Source organism: Mandrillus leucophaeus, unplaced genomic scaffold, assembly GCF_000951045.1.
Source record: "Mandrillus leucophaeus isolate KB7577 unplaced genomic scaffold, Mleu.le_1.0 Scaffold431, whole genome shotgun sequence".
In the NCBI taxonomy this organism is placed as follows: Eukaryota; Metazoa; Chordata; class Mammalia; order Primates; family Cercopithecidae; genus Mandrillus; species Mandrillus leucophaeus.
In genome coordinates this window covers 1,651,569-1,664,056 of record NW_012104599.1, presented here as the reverse complement: position 1 = coordinate 1,664,056, position 12,488 = coordinate 1,651,569, and the positions used below count along the sequence as shown (strand labels likewise).

The following is a 12,488-nucleotide window of genomic DNA, read 5'->3' as shown; positions in this document are numbered from 1 at the left end:
ACTAGATGAATTACTAGCTAATCATGGAATCAATGTCATTTCAGTGAAACTATTTTAAGTAGCAAATATAGAAAACATATTTATATGTTCACATTGTTTACTACTACTTCTTTTTTTTTTTTTTCCCAAGACGGAGTCTTGCTCTGTCACCCAGGCTGGAGTGCAGTGGCATGATCTCGGCTCACTGCAACCTCCACCTCCCGAATTCAAACAATTCTCCTGCTTCAGCCTCCTGAGTAGCTGGGACTACAGACACATGCCACCATGCCTGGCTACTTTTTTTTTATTTGTAGTAGTTACGGGGTTTCACCATGTTGGCCAGGCTGGTCTCAAACTCCTGACCTTGTGATCCGCCCATGCCTCGGCCTCCCAAAGTGCTGGGATTACAAGCATGAGCCACCACGCCCAGCCTGTTGACTTCTTTTATAAGTGGAATTTTTCTTCAAATTTCAGATTTCTTAGCTGCTGGCTTTAAAAAATACACTGACTCTTGTAAAAAGGAACACCCGCTCTTGAAAAACGTCATGTTGTAAACAGTTTAGTCTATCTTGTAATAACAACGCCACTGCCAGTTTATAGTAATGATCAAACCAAACTATCCATTTTGAATTAATAAATACTCCAAAATAAAGCTTTTTAAATGTAGTTTTTTCTTAGCTCACAACATTGTTTCAGTGGGTTTACTTCAATAGGCTTGAAATCTAGTATAACTGGGAAGGAGTGCAAGCAACTATAGATGCATAATACCTGTTGGTATATATATTTAACATATCAATATACTCATCAGTAACATTTGATTATCCATTTCCCTCTTTCCTCACCTAAAGTTAATTATGACAAAAGTAAAATTAGCTAATAATTATTTATTCAAATCAGCAAAATATCAATTAATAGTGTTTTTAAAAGCTCATCTATCATTTAGTTCTCAGATTCCTAAGAAGTATTATTTAAAACATTAAGAATATCGTCTATAACTATGCCATGTTCCCCAAAATGTACACTGCAGTTGCAAAGAATGCACATGTAAAGCTGTTTACCCTTCAGCAGGGTCCAACGCCAGAGCTCTGGGACTATCTAGGTCTTTCCACACCAAAACTTGTCGATGCTGCCCATCCAACTTTGACACCTCAATTCGATTCGTTCCTGTGTCTGCCCAGTACAAGTTCTTCCCAAGCCAGTCTACTGCCATGCCTTCTGGATAATCTAAGCCGAATTCTACCACATGTTCCAGTGCACTGCCATTCATAAAGGCTCTGCTGATGGTCTGTAAAATAACATCAACAACTAAGTCATATGGCATAAGTCAAAACCCAATCCAGAAAGAAGGTTTGGTTTGGTTTTTGTCAGGGGCAAGAGGATCCAGAAGTGACAAGAGGCATACTATTTCCTAATAAAATTCACATAACTTGCAAGTGCAGAAAAATTTGATGTGAATCTCTAATAAATGCAACTTCAAGTTTTACTGCCAACTTGGGGGAAATGTTAAAACTCTAAAGAACCAAAAACTTATTCTACTAACAGCAGAATGACTTTACTTTTAAAATTTATCAGTAATCAAGTGGAAAAAGCTGTGACCACAATGCTACAGATCTTAACAAGCAGTCAATTTTTTTTTTTTTTTTTTTTTTTTTTTTTGAGACGGAGTCTCGCTCTGTCGCCCAGGCTGGAGTGCAGTGGCGCAATCTCCACTCACTGCAAGCTCCACCCCCCGGGTTCACGCCATTCTCCTGCCTCAGCCTCCAGTGTAGCTGGGACTACAGGCGCCCGGCTAATTTTTTTGTATTTTTAGTAGAGACGGGATTTCACAGAACAAGTAGTCAATTTTCAAAAGGTGCTTAAGATTATGGCAAGTCATCATGCCTACCATATAAATGAATGTAACCATTATACTACCATTATAGTTTTGAGCCCCATAAAAGTTTTAAAAATCATAATTCGAACTAATAGATACTACATCTTATTAAGTATTATCCTAAGTACGTTTTGTCCACAGATTTTCTCATTTAATACAACAGTCCTGCAAGTATGGCATTACTTCTATTTTATTTTATTTTTTTGAGAATTAGTCTCATTCTGTCACCCAGGCTGGAGTGCAGTGGCATGATCTCAGCTCACTGCAACCTCTGCCTCCCAGGTTCAAGTGATTCTTGTGCCTCAGTTTCCTGAGTAGCTGGGATTACAAGTGTGCACCACCACACCCAGCTAATTTTTGTATTTTTAGTAGAGACGGGGTTTTGTCACGTTGGCCAGGCTGATCTCAAACTCATGACCTCAGGTGATCCATGTGCCACAGCCTCTCAAAGTGCTGGGATTACATGCATGAGTCACCACACCCGGCCACCCCCCATTTTCAAGATGAGGAAATTTAGAAGATCACCCGATGCAAACCAATATTTATTTCATTTATTCACTTAATAAATTTAACTGAACACCATTAGAATCCAACTCTGACTCCAACACCCCATGTTTTCGCACATTACAAAAAAGTTTACATGAGTTATCTGAAACAAGCCCAAAACAATCTGGAAGAAGAAAAGATTATTCTTCAGATTTATAGGTCTGGAGCTTCCTCTCTCTGGCTATCCTGGTATTCTTTTCTGTAACTATTCTAGGAAGAAGAAAATAAAGAGTAACTCATTGTCGGCCTTTTCCGCCTCAGTCAGACCCTAAAATTTTGTTTAAAGTAAATCAAGAATTTTTGTTTAAAGTAAATCAATAGCCATTTTATGTGAAGCACACATTTCCTTACTCAGCTAATTGCAGAAAATGTCATTCATCATTTTCAAATGGAAAAAAGTAGAGGAAGACTACGGCTAGGAGAGTTAAAACACTCTGGCAAAGTATCTTATATTAAAAAAAACATCTAAATAAAACACTGAATGGGTCTTTCCTTTCACTTAAAAACTTAAGGGTTTTGGCCGGGCACGGTGGCTCACGCCTGTAATCCCAGCACTTTGGGAGGACGAAGAGGGCGAATCACGAGGTCAAGAGTTCGAGCAGCCCGGCCAACATGGTGAAACCCCATCTCTACTAAAAATACAAAAATTAGCTGGGCGTCGTGGCACACACCTGTAGTCCTAGCTGCTTGGGAGGCTGAAGCAGGAGAATCGCTTGAACCTGGGAGGCGGGGGTTGCAGTGAGCTGAGATCGCACCACTGCACTCCAGCTTGGGTGACAGAGCGAGGCTCCTGTTTCCAAAAAAAAAAAACTTGAGGATTTTTCTTGAACTCTGCCTGTCAAGCAATGAGAGAGGTGCGTCACAGCATGAAGATTCAGAAATTCTAGAAGTTCTCCCTTTTAGTCCCTAGCTTTAATATTCCAACTCTTTTGCTAACCTTGAGTGATATATCAGTCCAATAAATTCGGTTGTCTGTCACATCAAAATCCAAAGCAGAAGCTTCTTTGACACCAGTGAGTGGAATAGCCACATTATTATTGTTTGTTTCCAAAGAAATTCGTCTGATGTCTGCTCTCCGTGAAAACAAAAGGAAAGCCTCTGGGACAATGCAGGTCTTCATGTCACTGATGAGTTCAAAGCCAATAGGGCAAGCACAGCGAAGGCCCTGAGGTCTGTAAAGGCAGAGATGGCTGCATCCCCCGTTTTCCTCAGCGCAGGGGTTGGAACCTAAAAGATTAATTATAAAAGGGGCACAGAAGAACACACACATTGACACACTCAACATATTTTCACTTTTAAATTACTTAAGCCTTTGGTTCACAAATGCCTATCTGCTCCCAATCTCGTTTCAATTCTAATATCACAAACAAGTAATATGCAGATTAATAGGGAGTAAAAGCATGGTGAAGTATTTTCCTTTAATATCCACAGTAAGCTTTAAAATAAGGTATGTTATTCATACTATCAGACTGAATTCTTTGGATGAAGGTGTGCCTGTGCATATGTATTCAGTCCTTCGATTCAAACCTGGGTAGCTAGAGTAGTAAAGTCAACGTTTAAAAGGTCCCTTCTTAGTATAAAAAGAAGGGGGTAAAGAAGATTTCTAAATTGCCTCAAAACATCAATAATTTACACTGCTGACTATCTCCATCTTTTTTCATTCCTGGTTTCCGTTTCTAAGAAAGCTTTGGAGTTACTTACCAATCACTCGATGAACATTTGTGGCCTTTAGGCCCATGAGGTCAGGCAGCTGATCTATGATCACTTCCCTCTCTGCACTTCGTTTATGCACTCTTTCAATGCTACGCCTCTGCCAGTCAGTCCAGTAAACGTAGTCACCCAACAAAGTAAATCCAAATATGTGAGGAATTTTGTCTTCCACTAGTACTCGTCTCCCAGTGCCATCAGTATTCATAACCTTCAGGTTTAAATTCAAAAGAGAAGAGGATGAACCATGTATTTATTCTTCATGCAAAATAACAAATCCAACTGCCTGTTGTATAAAAATCCAAGAGTCATCTTGGTATTCCTATTACAATGATTTCTCAAAATTACATGATGATTTCATAAGAACGATTTCAAATATTCCATATAAGCCTCTATTTGGCCACTTTTCCCCCCAATCTCATATTATTCGTCCTTCTAAAAATTCTGTCAACTTTAGATTATGCAACTCTTCTATTAAATGACTGTGGCAAAATTAAAAATACAGTATCATCACCTTAAGTTTGCACATTTATTTTCAAATTATAATGTACCTTCACATACATTGTTTTATCATATGTTTTGTTTTATAACATATTTTATTTTATCCTGAGAGCTTTGCCTATGGAAACTGAGATTCATGTAAGGTCACAGAGCTTGTAAACACAGTTGATGTCTTTTTCAGGACTCTTTCCACTTAGCGTGCTTTTTATTTTGTTGTATTGTCAGTAACAACAACCAACAGATAAAACGGATCTCAATAATTATCTCTCATTCCTGAGATTATAATCACAAAAGTCTATCTGGATTATATGACACCCTCTCTGCATCTAAGTTTCAAGAAACTAGGATGTAACTTCTCTTTCCAACTACCTAATAGTAACATTATTAAATTCACTCTGGCATTCATATTGCATTCACAGTGCATTCACCATGCACTACTCAGTGTTGACTTAACTTGGGATACCTTTATTGACATAATATAACCAATATTTGCATGTAAGATTATATCTGATACTTTTTTGCGGGGTAGGAGCAGATATTGTTCACATGTACATGTTTTTAGTATGAAATAACATTTCTAAAGGCTAATTTGCCCAGCACACAGGCCCCTTTAAGTGGCAGAAATGGTCTCAGGTAGGGACTTGAACAATGGGACTCTGGAAGGCTTGCTCCATCTTTCAGAACAGAACAAGGTCTTCTCAGTTTCTATTGCAGCATTTCCAACTGCATTTCCAGGAACATGTACTGCTACCTCATCTAAAATGTCATATACTTAAATGTACTGCTACCTCATCTAAAATGTCATATACTTAACAGTGAACCTATGTTCTGCATTAGGGACAGTTCAATCAGTCTATCAGGGAGCACCCAACACAGAGTGATAAATATTCCGTATTATACAACACTAAAATATAACTTTCTTCCAAGTTTGTGGTATGTTAAAATATGCCTGACTTGGTTTTATTCTTAGATTTAGTTCTATCTTATTTTGCATTATCTTACATGTAATAAATTACACTAATTTTGCTGATCTTTACATTCAAATGTTGGCCTTCCTATTAAAATTTGCTGGTGTAAAAGCATAAACTAGATGTCCAATATTAAACTTTTAAAGAATAACACTTATATTTCTACTTCAAAACTATTACAGGATCAACTAACAAAATCTTTTCTGTTTCAGCTATATCACTTTACAACATTTTTGTTTATTTTGATAAATAGCTTAAACAAAAGATGGATGATTAAGTATGAATTAGGAAAATGGGACTGGGTATGGTGGCTCATGCCTATAATTCCAGCATTTTGGAAGGCCAAGGCAGGAGGATCACTGAAGCCCAGGAGTTCAAGACCAGCCTGGACAAAATGGCAAGGCCCTGTCTCTACAAAAAATACCAAAAAATTAGTCAGGTATGGTGGGATAAGCCTGTAGTCCTAGCTACTCAGGAGGCTGAGGCAGGCAGATCGCTTGAGCCCAGGAGTTTGAGGCTGCGGTGAGCTATAATCAAGCTACTGCACTCCAGCCTAAGTAACTCCAGCCTAGGAAAAAAATTTTTAAAAAGAAAGAAAATAGGTAAGAATTAAATTAAAAATCATTGTGAGAAAAATAATAAGTACCACAATTCCAAGACCTTTTTAGTAAACATAATTCTGTGTCTATTTACCAGTTTCCCTTCATTCTTCTATTCTCTAAAAAATTTCTCATGATCAGCAAGTAATACTGTGGCAGAAACAGATTCAAATATAAGCTTTATCACTCAGTGGGTACCCTTAAGCAAGTTCTCGCAAATAAAATAGGGACAGCGGGCTAGGCACGGTGGCTCATGTCTGTAATCCCAGCACTTCGGGAGGCTGAGATGGGCGGACCATGAGGTCAAGAGATGGAGACCATTCTGGCCAACATGGTGAAACCCTGTCTCTACTAAAAATACAAAAAATTAGCTGGGTGTGGTGGCATGCGCCTGTAGTCCCAGCCACTAGATAGGCTGAGGCAGGAGAATCACTTGAACCCAGGAGGCTGAGGCTGCAGTGAGCAGAGATCGTGCCACTGTACTCCAACCTGGCAACAGAGCGAGACTCTGTCTCAAAAAAAAAAAATAGGGACAGCGCCACTGCCATCACTGAATTAATTAAGGATCAAATAAAATAATGCTAAATATATAGCACAGTATTAGGTGCACTACCTGGCAAACACTGGTTCCTGCCCTTTAAAATCATTTTATTAAAATGCTTTAGTTCCTAAATGTAAACAGCTACATGATTGTATTTAATTATTTAATGTAGTGCTTCAAAATAAAAATACGTAAATATAAAAGAATACATGAAAATAAAAGACCAAAACAACCACTCACTGTTAAACTGGAGACAAAAACCAAGAGACCTTTATCTATCCTGAAACCAGTAGGAAACTACACAGCTATAGCCTCCCATTTCCTACTCCCATTTTTACTGTTTACTTTTGCTAGTTAGATATAAAGTAACTAAACAGTAAACAAAAAAAAGCAAATATTTGACAATTTCATACAAGTACACTTTTGCTGCTCTACCAGACCCCTAATTCACTTCCCCGCAAATCACACAATATTAGTAAAGACATCTAGTAAATGCAGATCACCATGATAGACATGATGAATGCTGAGAAGTTTGAACAGGGCCTCTTCCAGCTAAGGTATTACAATCTAATTGGGGAGGTAAACGATATTTACACTAAAATTACACAAATATCCCCTCTCTGTAAGTAATCAGGAAAAACTTCAGGAAATAATAGGAGTTGAAATTCATCTTGAAGAATTAGAATTTTGACAAAGAGAAAGAGAAAAAGATTTTCTAGAATAAAAGAAATAATATGAGTAAAAAACAGTATAAAACAGTAGACAGAATTTTCATAATATACTTTATTTAATCTAACACATCCAAAATTCTTTTCTCTCAACATGTAATCAATATTAAAATTTTATTAATGACATCTATGTTTTCTTTTTTCTTTATACTAGGTCTTCTTAGTATGTGTTTTACAATTAAAGTACATCCCAATTCAACCTAGGCACATTTTAAGTTCTGCAGAGCCACATGTAATTAGTGGCTACATATTGCACTGTGTTGGATTAGAGTCTTCAGAGTGGTTACTATATACAGCATATAAGAAAATTAACTGGCTCCTTTTTTAGTTTACATCACTGTCCCCTCTGTCACCTTCAGGCTTACCTCAGATCGATCAGGCTCAGTAAAGCTTCAAACAAATGTCTTTTATTTGGTCTTTCTTTGCTCCCAGCTATATACTATTTAATTCTAATATGAAGTTGAAATTATTTCAGACACACACACACACACACACACACACACACACACACACCACGTCTTTGATGGAAAAATAAAAACAAACTACTTTTTTTCTTCTTGCCACATTTGCAAGTTTACATATAAAACATTAGCGAAGAGGTCAGAAGGAGCGACAAAGACCTGATTCTTTCATTTCTTTTAGGCTATGTCAAAAAGGAAGTATCAAGACCATAGATATATTATTAGAAAACCCATTTCTGCCATCTCCTTAATCCTCCCACTTAAGACATACTACAGTCTAGATCAGCCATGTACTAACAATGGTTAAAACTAGGTAGTGCATGGTCATCTCTACTCTGCTTTCTATACTCTGACATTTTCCATAATTTTTGAAAAATGAAGAGAAAAAGCTAAGGAGCAAGCCCAAGGACACACAAATAATAATGATGATGATAACTGCTGTTATTAACAAATGCTATTATCAGCCAGGCGCGGTGGCTCACGCCTATAATCCCAGCACTTTGGGAGGCCAAGGCGGGCAGATCACGAGGTCAGGAGATCGAGACCATCCTGGCTAACATGGTGAAACCCCGTCTCTACTAAAAACACACACAAACAAATTAGCCGGGTGTCGTGGCAGGCGCCTGTAGTCCCAGGACTACTCCCGACTACTCGGGAGGCTGAGGCAGAAGAATGGCGTGAACCCGGGAGGCAGAGCTTGCAGTGAGCCAATCTCGCCCCACTGCACTCCAGCCTGGGCGACAGAGTGAGACTCAGTCTCAAAATAAAAAATAAAAAAAAAAAAATTAAATTAAATTAAACACTATTATCGTTTTTGTTAATATGATATAGAAAGGAATTATAAGGATCCTCTGAAAAGATTAAGGGATCACCAGCTACAACAATATCTGACTGTGAGACTTTGAATCTAAACACACAGATAATGTATTTTCCTTCACACAAAGTCCAATTTCTGAAATGTTTCCTTCCATTACTTTTGTAGAGGTGACACTATTAGAAAACTGACTTCTCCACTAAGTATTTTTCATGTACCAGCCACACAATCTTTTTCTACTAGGCACAAGTTACCATAGTGAAATAAGAACATGTTGCTCTGTCTTAAAGAAATCACTATTCCATTTCTCATATTCCTGTAAAAGTTTTGGACAGGTTACTAGTTCTATAAATACAGCTTAAGCCCCTTATGTTTAAAATAACACAAATCCTGGCAAAAGCTTGTTTGTATATTCTGAACCCAGAACAAATGAACCACTTTAGGCAATTCCAAAAGATTACACTTATGCTTTAAAAACTGTGCCAATGTTAATTAAATCTGGCAACTCTTAAGGGTTTACTTCACTGTATTACCTCAGAGTGGTTTAATTAGTTAAACTGAAATTAGGCTTCTGTCACTTCTAAAATCTAACTCCAAATCTGAACCAGAGTCTCCAGTGGTTTCAGCTGCTTTGACCACACTGTGGCATTGGTTTAACATTCTGAAATATTCTAAACCACACTGAGAATATAGGCTACAAGAGGACATAGACGTGGGTTAACCATAACATTATCTGCACAAAGAAGAGGTAATGGCAAATCTTCTACAGACATCACATCCAGTCTTTGAATCATTTCATCAGCTCATTAAATGTCAAGACAGGATTGCCCATGCAATCTTGGAATGCAGCCAGTCTACTACCAAAATTGCTGCTATGCAACTTCACTTGACAAGACAAGTTCAAGGAATAGATGCAGGAGGACAACCAAGCACCCACCATAAAATGTGCTAGAGTGGGAATGCTATAAAGTTCTAGAAGAGAAACTCAAATTATGCCCAATATGAACCATCCTCTTCTAATGTTCCAGACAATATCCAAAACAAGCAGTTAATTAAAAGCTTACACATAAGAGAGACAGATATGACTGAGGGTTGGGGAGTATATTTTTTCTGATACAACTTCATAGAACATAAAATATAATTTCACATAAAAGGGATTTTAAAACATAGAATATTTATCCACGGAAACAACATTTCAATCATGCCAAATCTCACTGAGGTGACAAGTATAAAGAATTGCTTTGGATCCACTAGGTGAAGTAAAGGGACACCATGCACCTGTTTAAGAGAGAGGTAGGGGCAATTACAGTGCTATATTCAAAGCCTTTTAACCTATTTCAAGATACATTATGTCTGAGTACATATAAGTGATTTTAAATATGAAAAGAATTAAAGTATCATAGTTACTCTGGGTAGTTATATAATATTTTTTGCATTGAATATTAAACGTTTGCAATTACTATGCTCTTTTTCTGTTAGAGCTAAAAATTACTACTGTGACCAAAGCTTTCTAAAACCTGAATTACTCCAGGAAACGAAAAAATTGAGAACAGAGTTCCAGATGAAGGCATCATGATGATGAATGTCAACATCCTGGTCAATTATACTCAACTGCTTCATAAGACACTTCTGAAAGCCTCACTGTCCTGAGGCCCCAAAAACCTAATAGGGAAAAGATTAACATGTCAACAAGGGAAAATCGCCCTCTTTGCTCTCATTCTTTTTAAGCACAGCTAAAATAAATTCTTTTGTTTTTTGGGCGATGGGGTCTTGCTCTGTTGCCCAAGCTAGAGTTCAGTGGCATGATCTCAGCTCACTGCAACCTCTGCCTCCCAGACTCAAGTGATCCTCCCACCTCAGCCTCCAGAGTAGCTGGGACTATAGTTGCATACCACCATGCCTGGCTAATTCTCGCATTTTTTTGTAGAGACAAGGTTTTGCCATGTTGCCCAGGCTGGTCTCAAACTCCTGGGCTCAAGTGATCTTCCCACTTCAGCCTCCCAAGTAGCTGGAACTCCAGGAGTGCACTACCATGCCCAACTAATTTCTATTTTCTGTAGAGCCAGGTATCTCATTGTGTTACCCAGGCTGGTTTTAAACTCCTAGCCTCAAGGGATCCTCCTACCTCAACCCTCCCAAAGTGCTGGGATTACAAGTGTGAGCCACTGTGCCCAATAATCAACTGGCAATTTTCAAATAGGAGTTCACAAATTTATTGTTATGCGATGTACCCCAGACACAAAATAACACAACAGGACGGCACCATGATTACAACTCAATGAACATAAATCCAAAATCCAGGTGCTCTGCTGAGTTGAGCAATCTAATGATGGAGTTTATCAATATAATTCTTCCGTGATCATATGTTATGAAGATTTGGGGAGAAATATATATCCACACTAACATACAGTACATATTGTGTGGTAAAGTAGCACATATGGGCAAATATTCAGGTATTTAAATTAATTATTTTAAATATTTCTCAAACTGAAAGTATAATCAATCTTTCTTTTTTTTTAAAGCAGAGCTCTTGCTCTGTTGTCCATGCTGGAGTGCAGTGGCCTGATCTCAGCTCACTGCAACCTCCACTTCCTGTGTTCAAATGATTCTTGTGTCTCAGCCTCCTAAATAGCTGGGATTACAGGCACATGCCATCAGGTTGGGCTAATTTTTGTATTTTTAGTAGAGAAGGGGTTTCACCATGTTGGCCAGGCTGGTCTCCAACTCCTGGCCTCAAGTGATCAGCACACATTAGTCTCCCAAAGTGCTGGATTACAGTCGTGAGCCACCGTGACCAGCCTCAAACTGAAGGTATAATCAATTTTAATGTTATAAACTGGCAAAGATTCAAAAGTACTTGTTGATACTTATCATATTATCAGAACAGCCTCATCTCAACAATAGATTTTTTTATTATAATTTCTTAAGGAGGAATTAATCTCACAAACCAACAGTAAAAAAAATTATCAACAAGTTCCTATATGTTTTTAACAATACAAAGGCTAAGATACCAGACAAAGAAATTCCTTTAAAAAAGAAGTTTGAATACTTGGGAAACAAATTTCCTTATTAGGGTATTGATGAAATAAAGAAAGTTATCATAAGAAAATGTAGCCCTGCAATTTCAGGCTTAGAATATGAAACAGAACATTCACCAAATGCCAAGTTTTCAGTACACATTATACAAAATAATACCTTCTTTATTCAAAATTTCTTGGTACTAAAGGTTCTAATAATCTTCGTTTCTGTTTCCCAACAAAGTTGTGCCAGGTAAAATTAGGTTTGTACAAAACTAGCTATGGACATTGTATCCTCTTAAAGTAGGGAAGCTTACTCTAAGATTTAAAGCAAATACACATGTTCTTAAAGTAGACAGGAAAATCTTTTTACCTATACTATCAGGTGTTGCTGCATTGTCAGTAGAAACTCAGAAATGAAAGTGGGGAGGAGAAACCAAAATAAAAAGTATATAATGAAAAAACAGGTCGGGCACGATGGCTCACGCCTATAATCTCAACACTTTGGGAGGCTGAGGTGGGTGGATCAATTGAGGTCAGGAGTTCGAGGCCAGCCTGGCCAACATGGAGAAACCCCGTCTCTACTTAAAATACAAAAATTAGCCAGGCATGGTGGCATGCGCCTGTAATCCCAGCTACTCGGGAGGCTGAGGCAGGGGTATCACTTGAGCCTAGGAGGCAGAGGTTGCAGTGAGCTGAGATCACGCCACTGTACTCCAGCCTGGGCGATGGAGTGAGACCAAGTCTCAAAAAA

At 38.0% G+C, this 12,488-nt stretch overlaps 1 protein-coding gene across 2 annotated transcripts in view; it reads right to left on the bottom strand.

Annotated features, from left to right (window-relative positions):
* The window catches only part of LRP6 (low density lipoprotein receptor-related protein 6), a 158,874-nt gene that overhangs the window by 41,402 nt on the left and 104,984 nt on the right, over nt 1-12,488 (bottom strand). For both annotated transcript variants that reach the window (XM_011993647.1, XM_011993648.1), the window contains exons 8-10: nt 4,100-4,316; nt 3,336-3,625; nt 1,038-1,264 (exon numbers count right to left, since the gene is read on the bottom strand). In XM_011993647.1, coding sequence (XP_011849037.1) covers nt 1,038-1,264; nt 3,336-3,625; nt 4,100-4,316 — 734 coding nt within the window. The remainder of the gene's footprint in view (nt 1-1,037; nt 1,265-3,335; nt 3,626-4,099; nt 4,317-12,488) is intronic.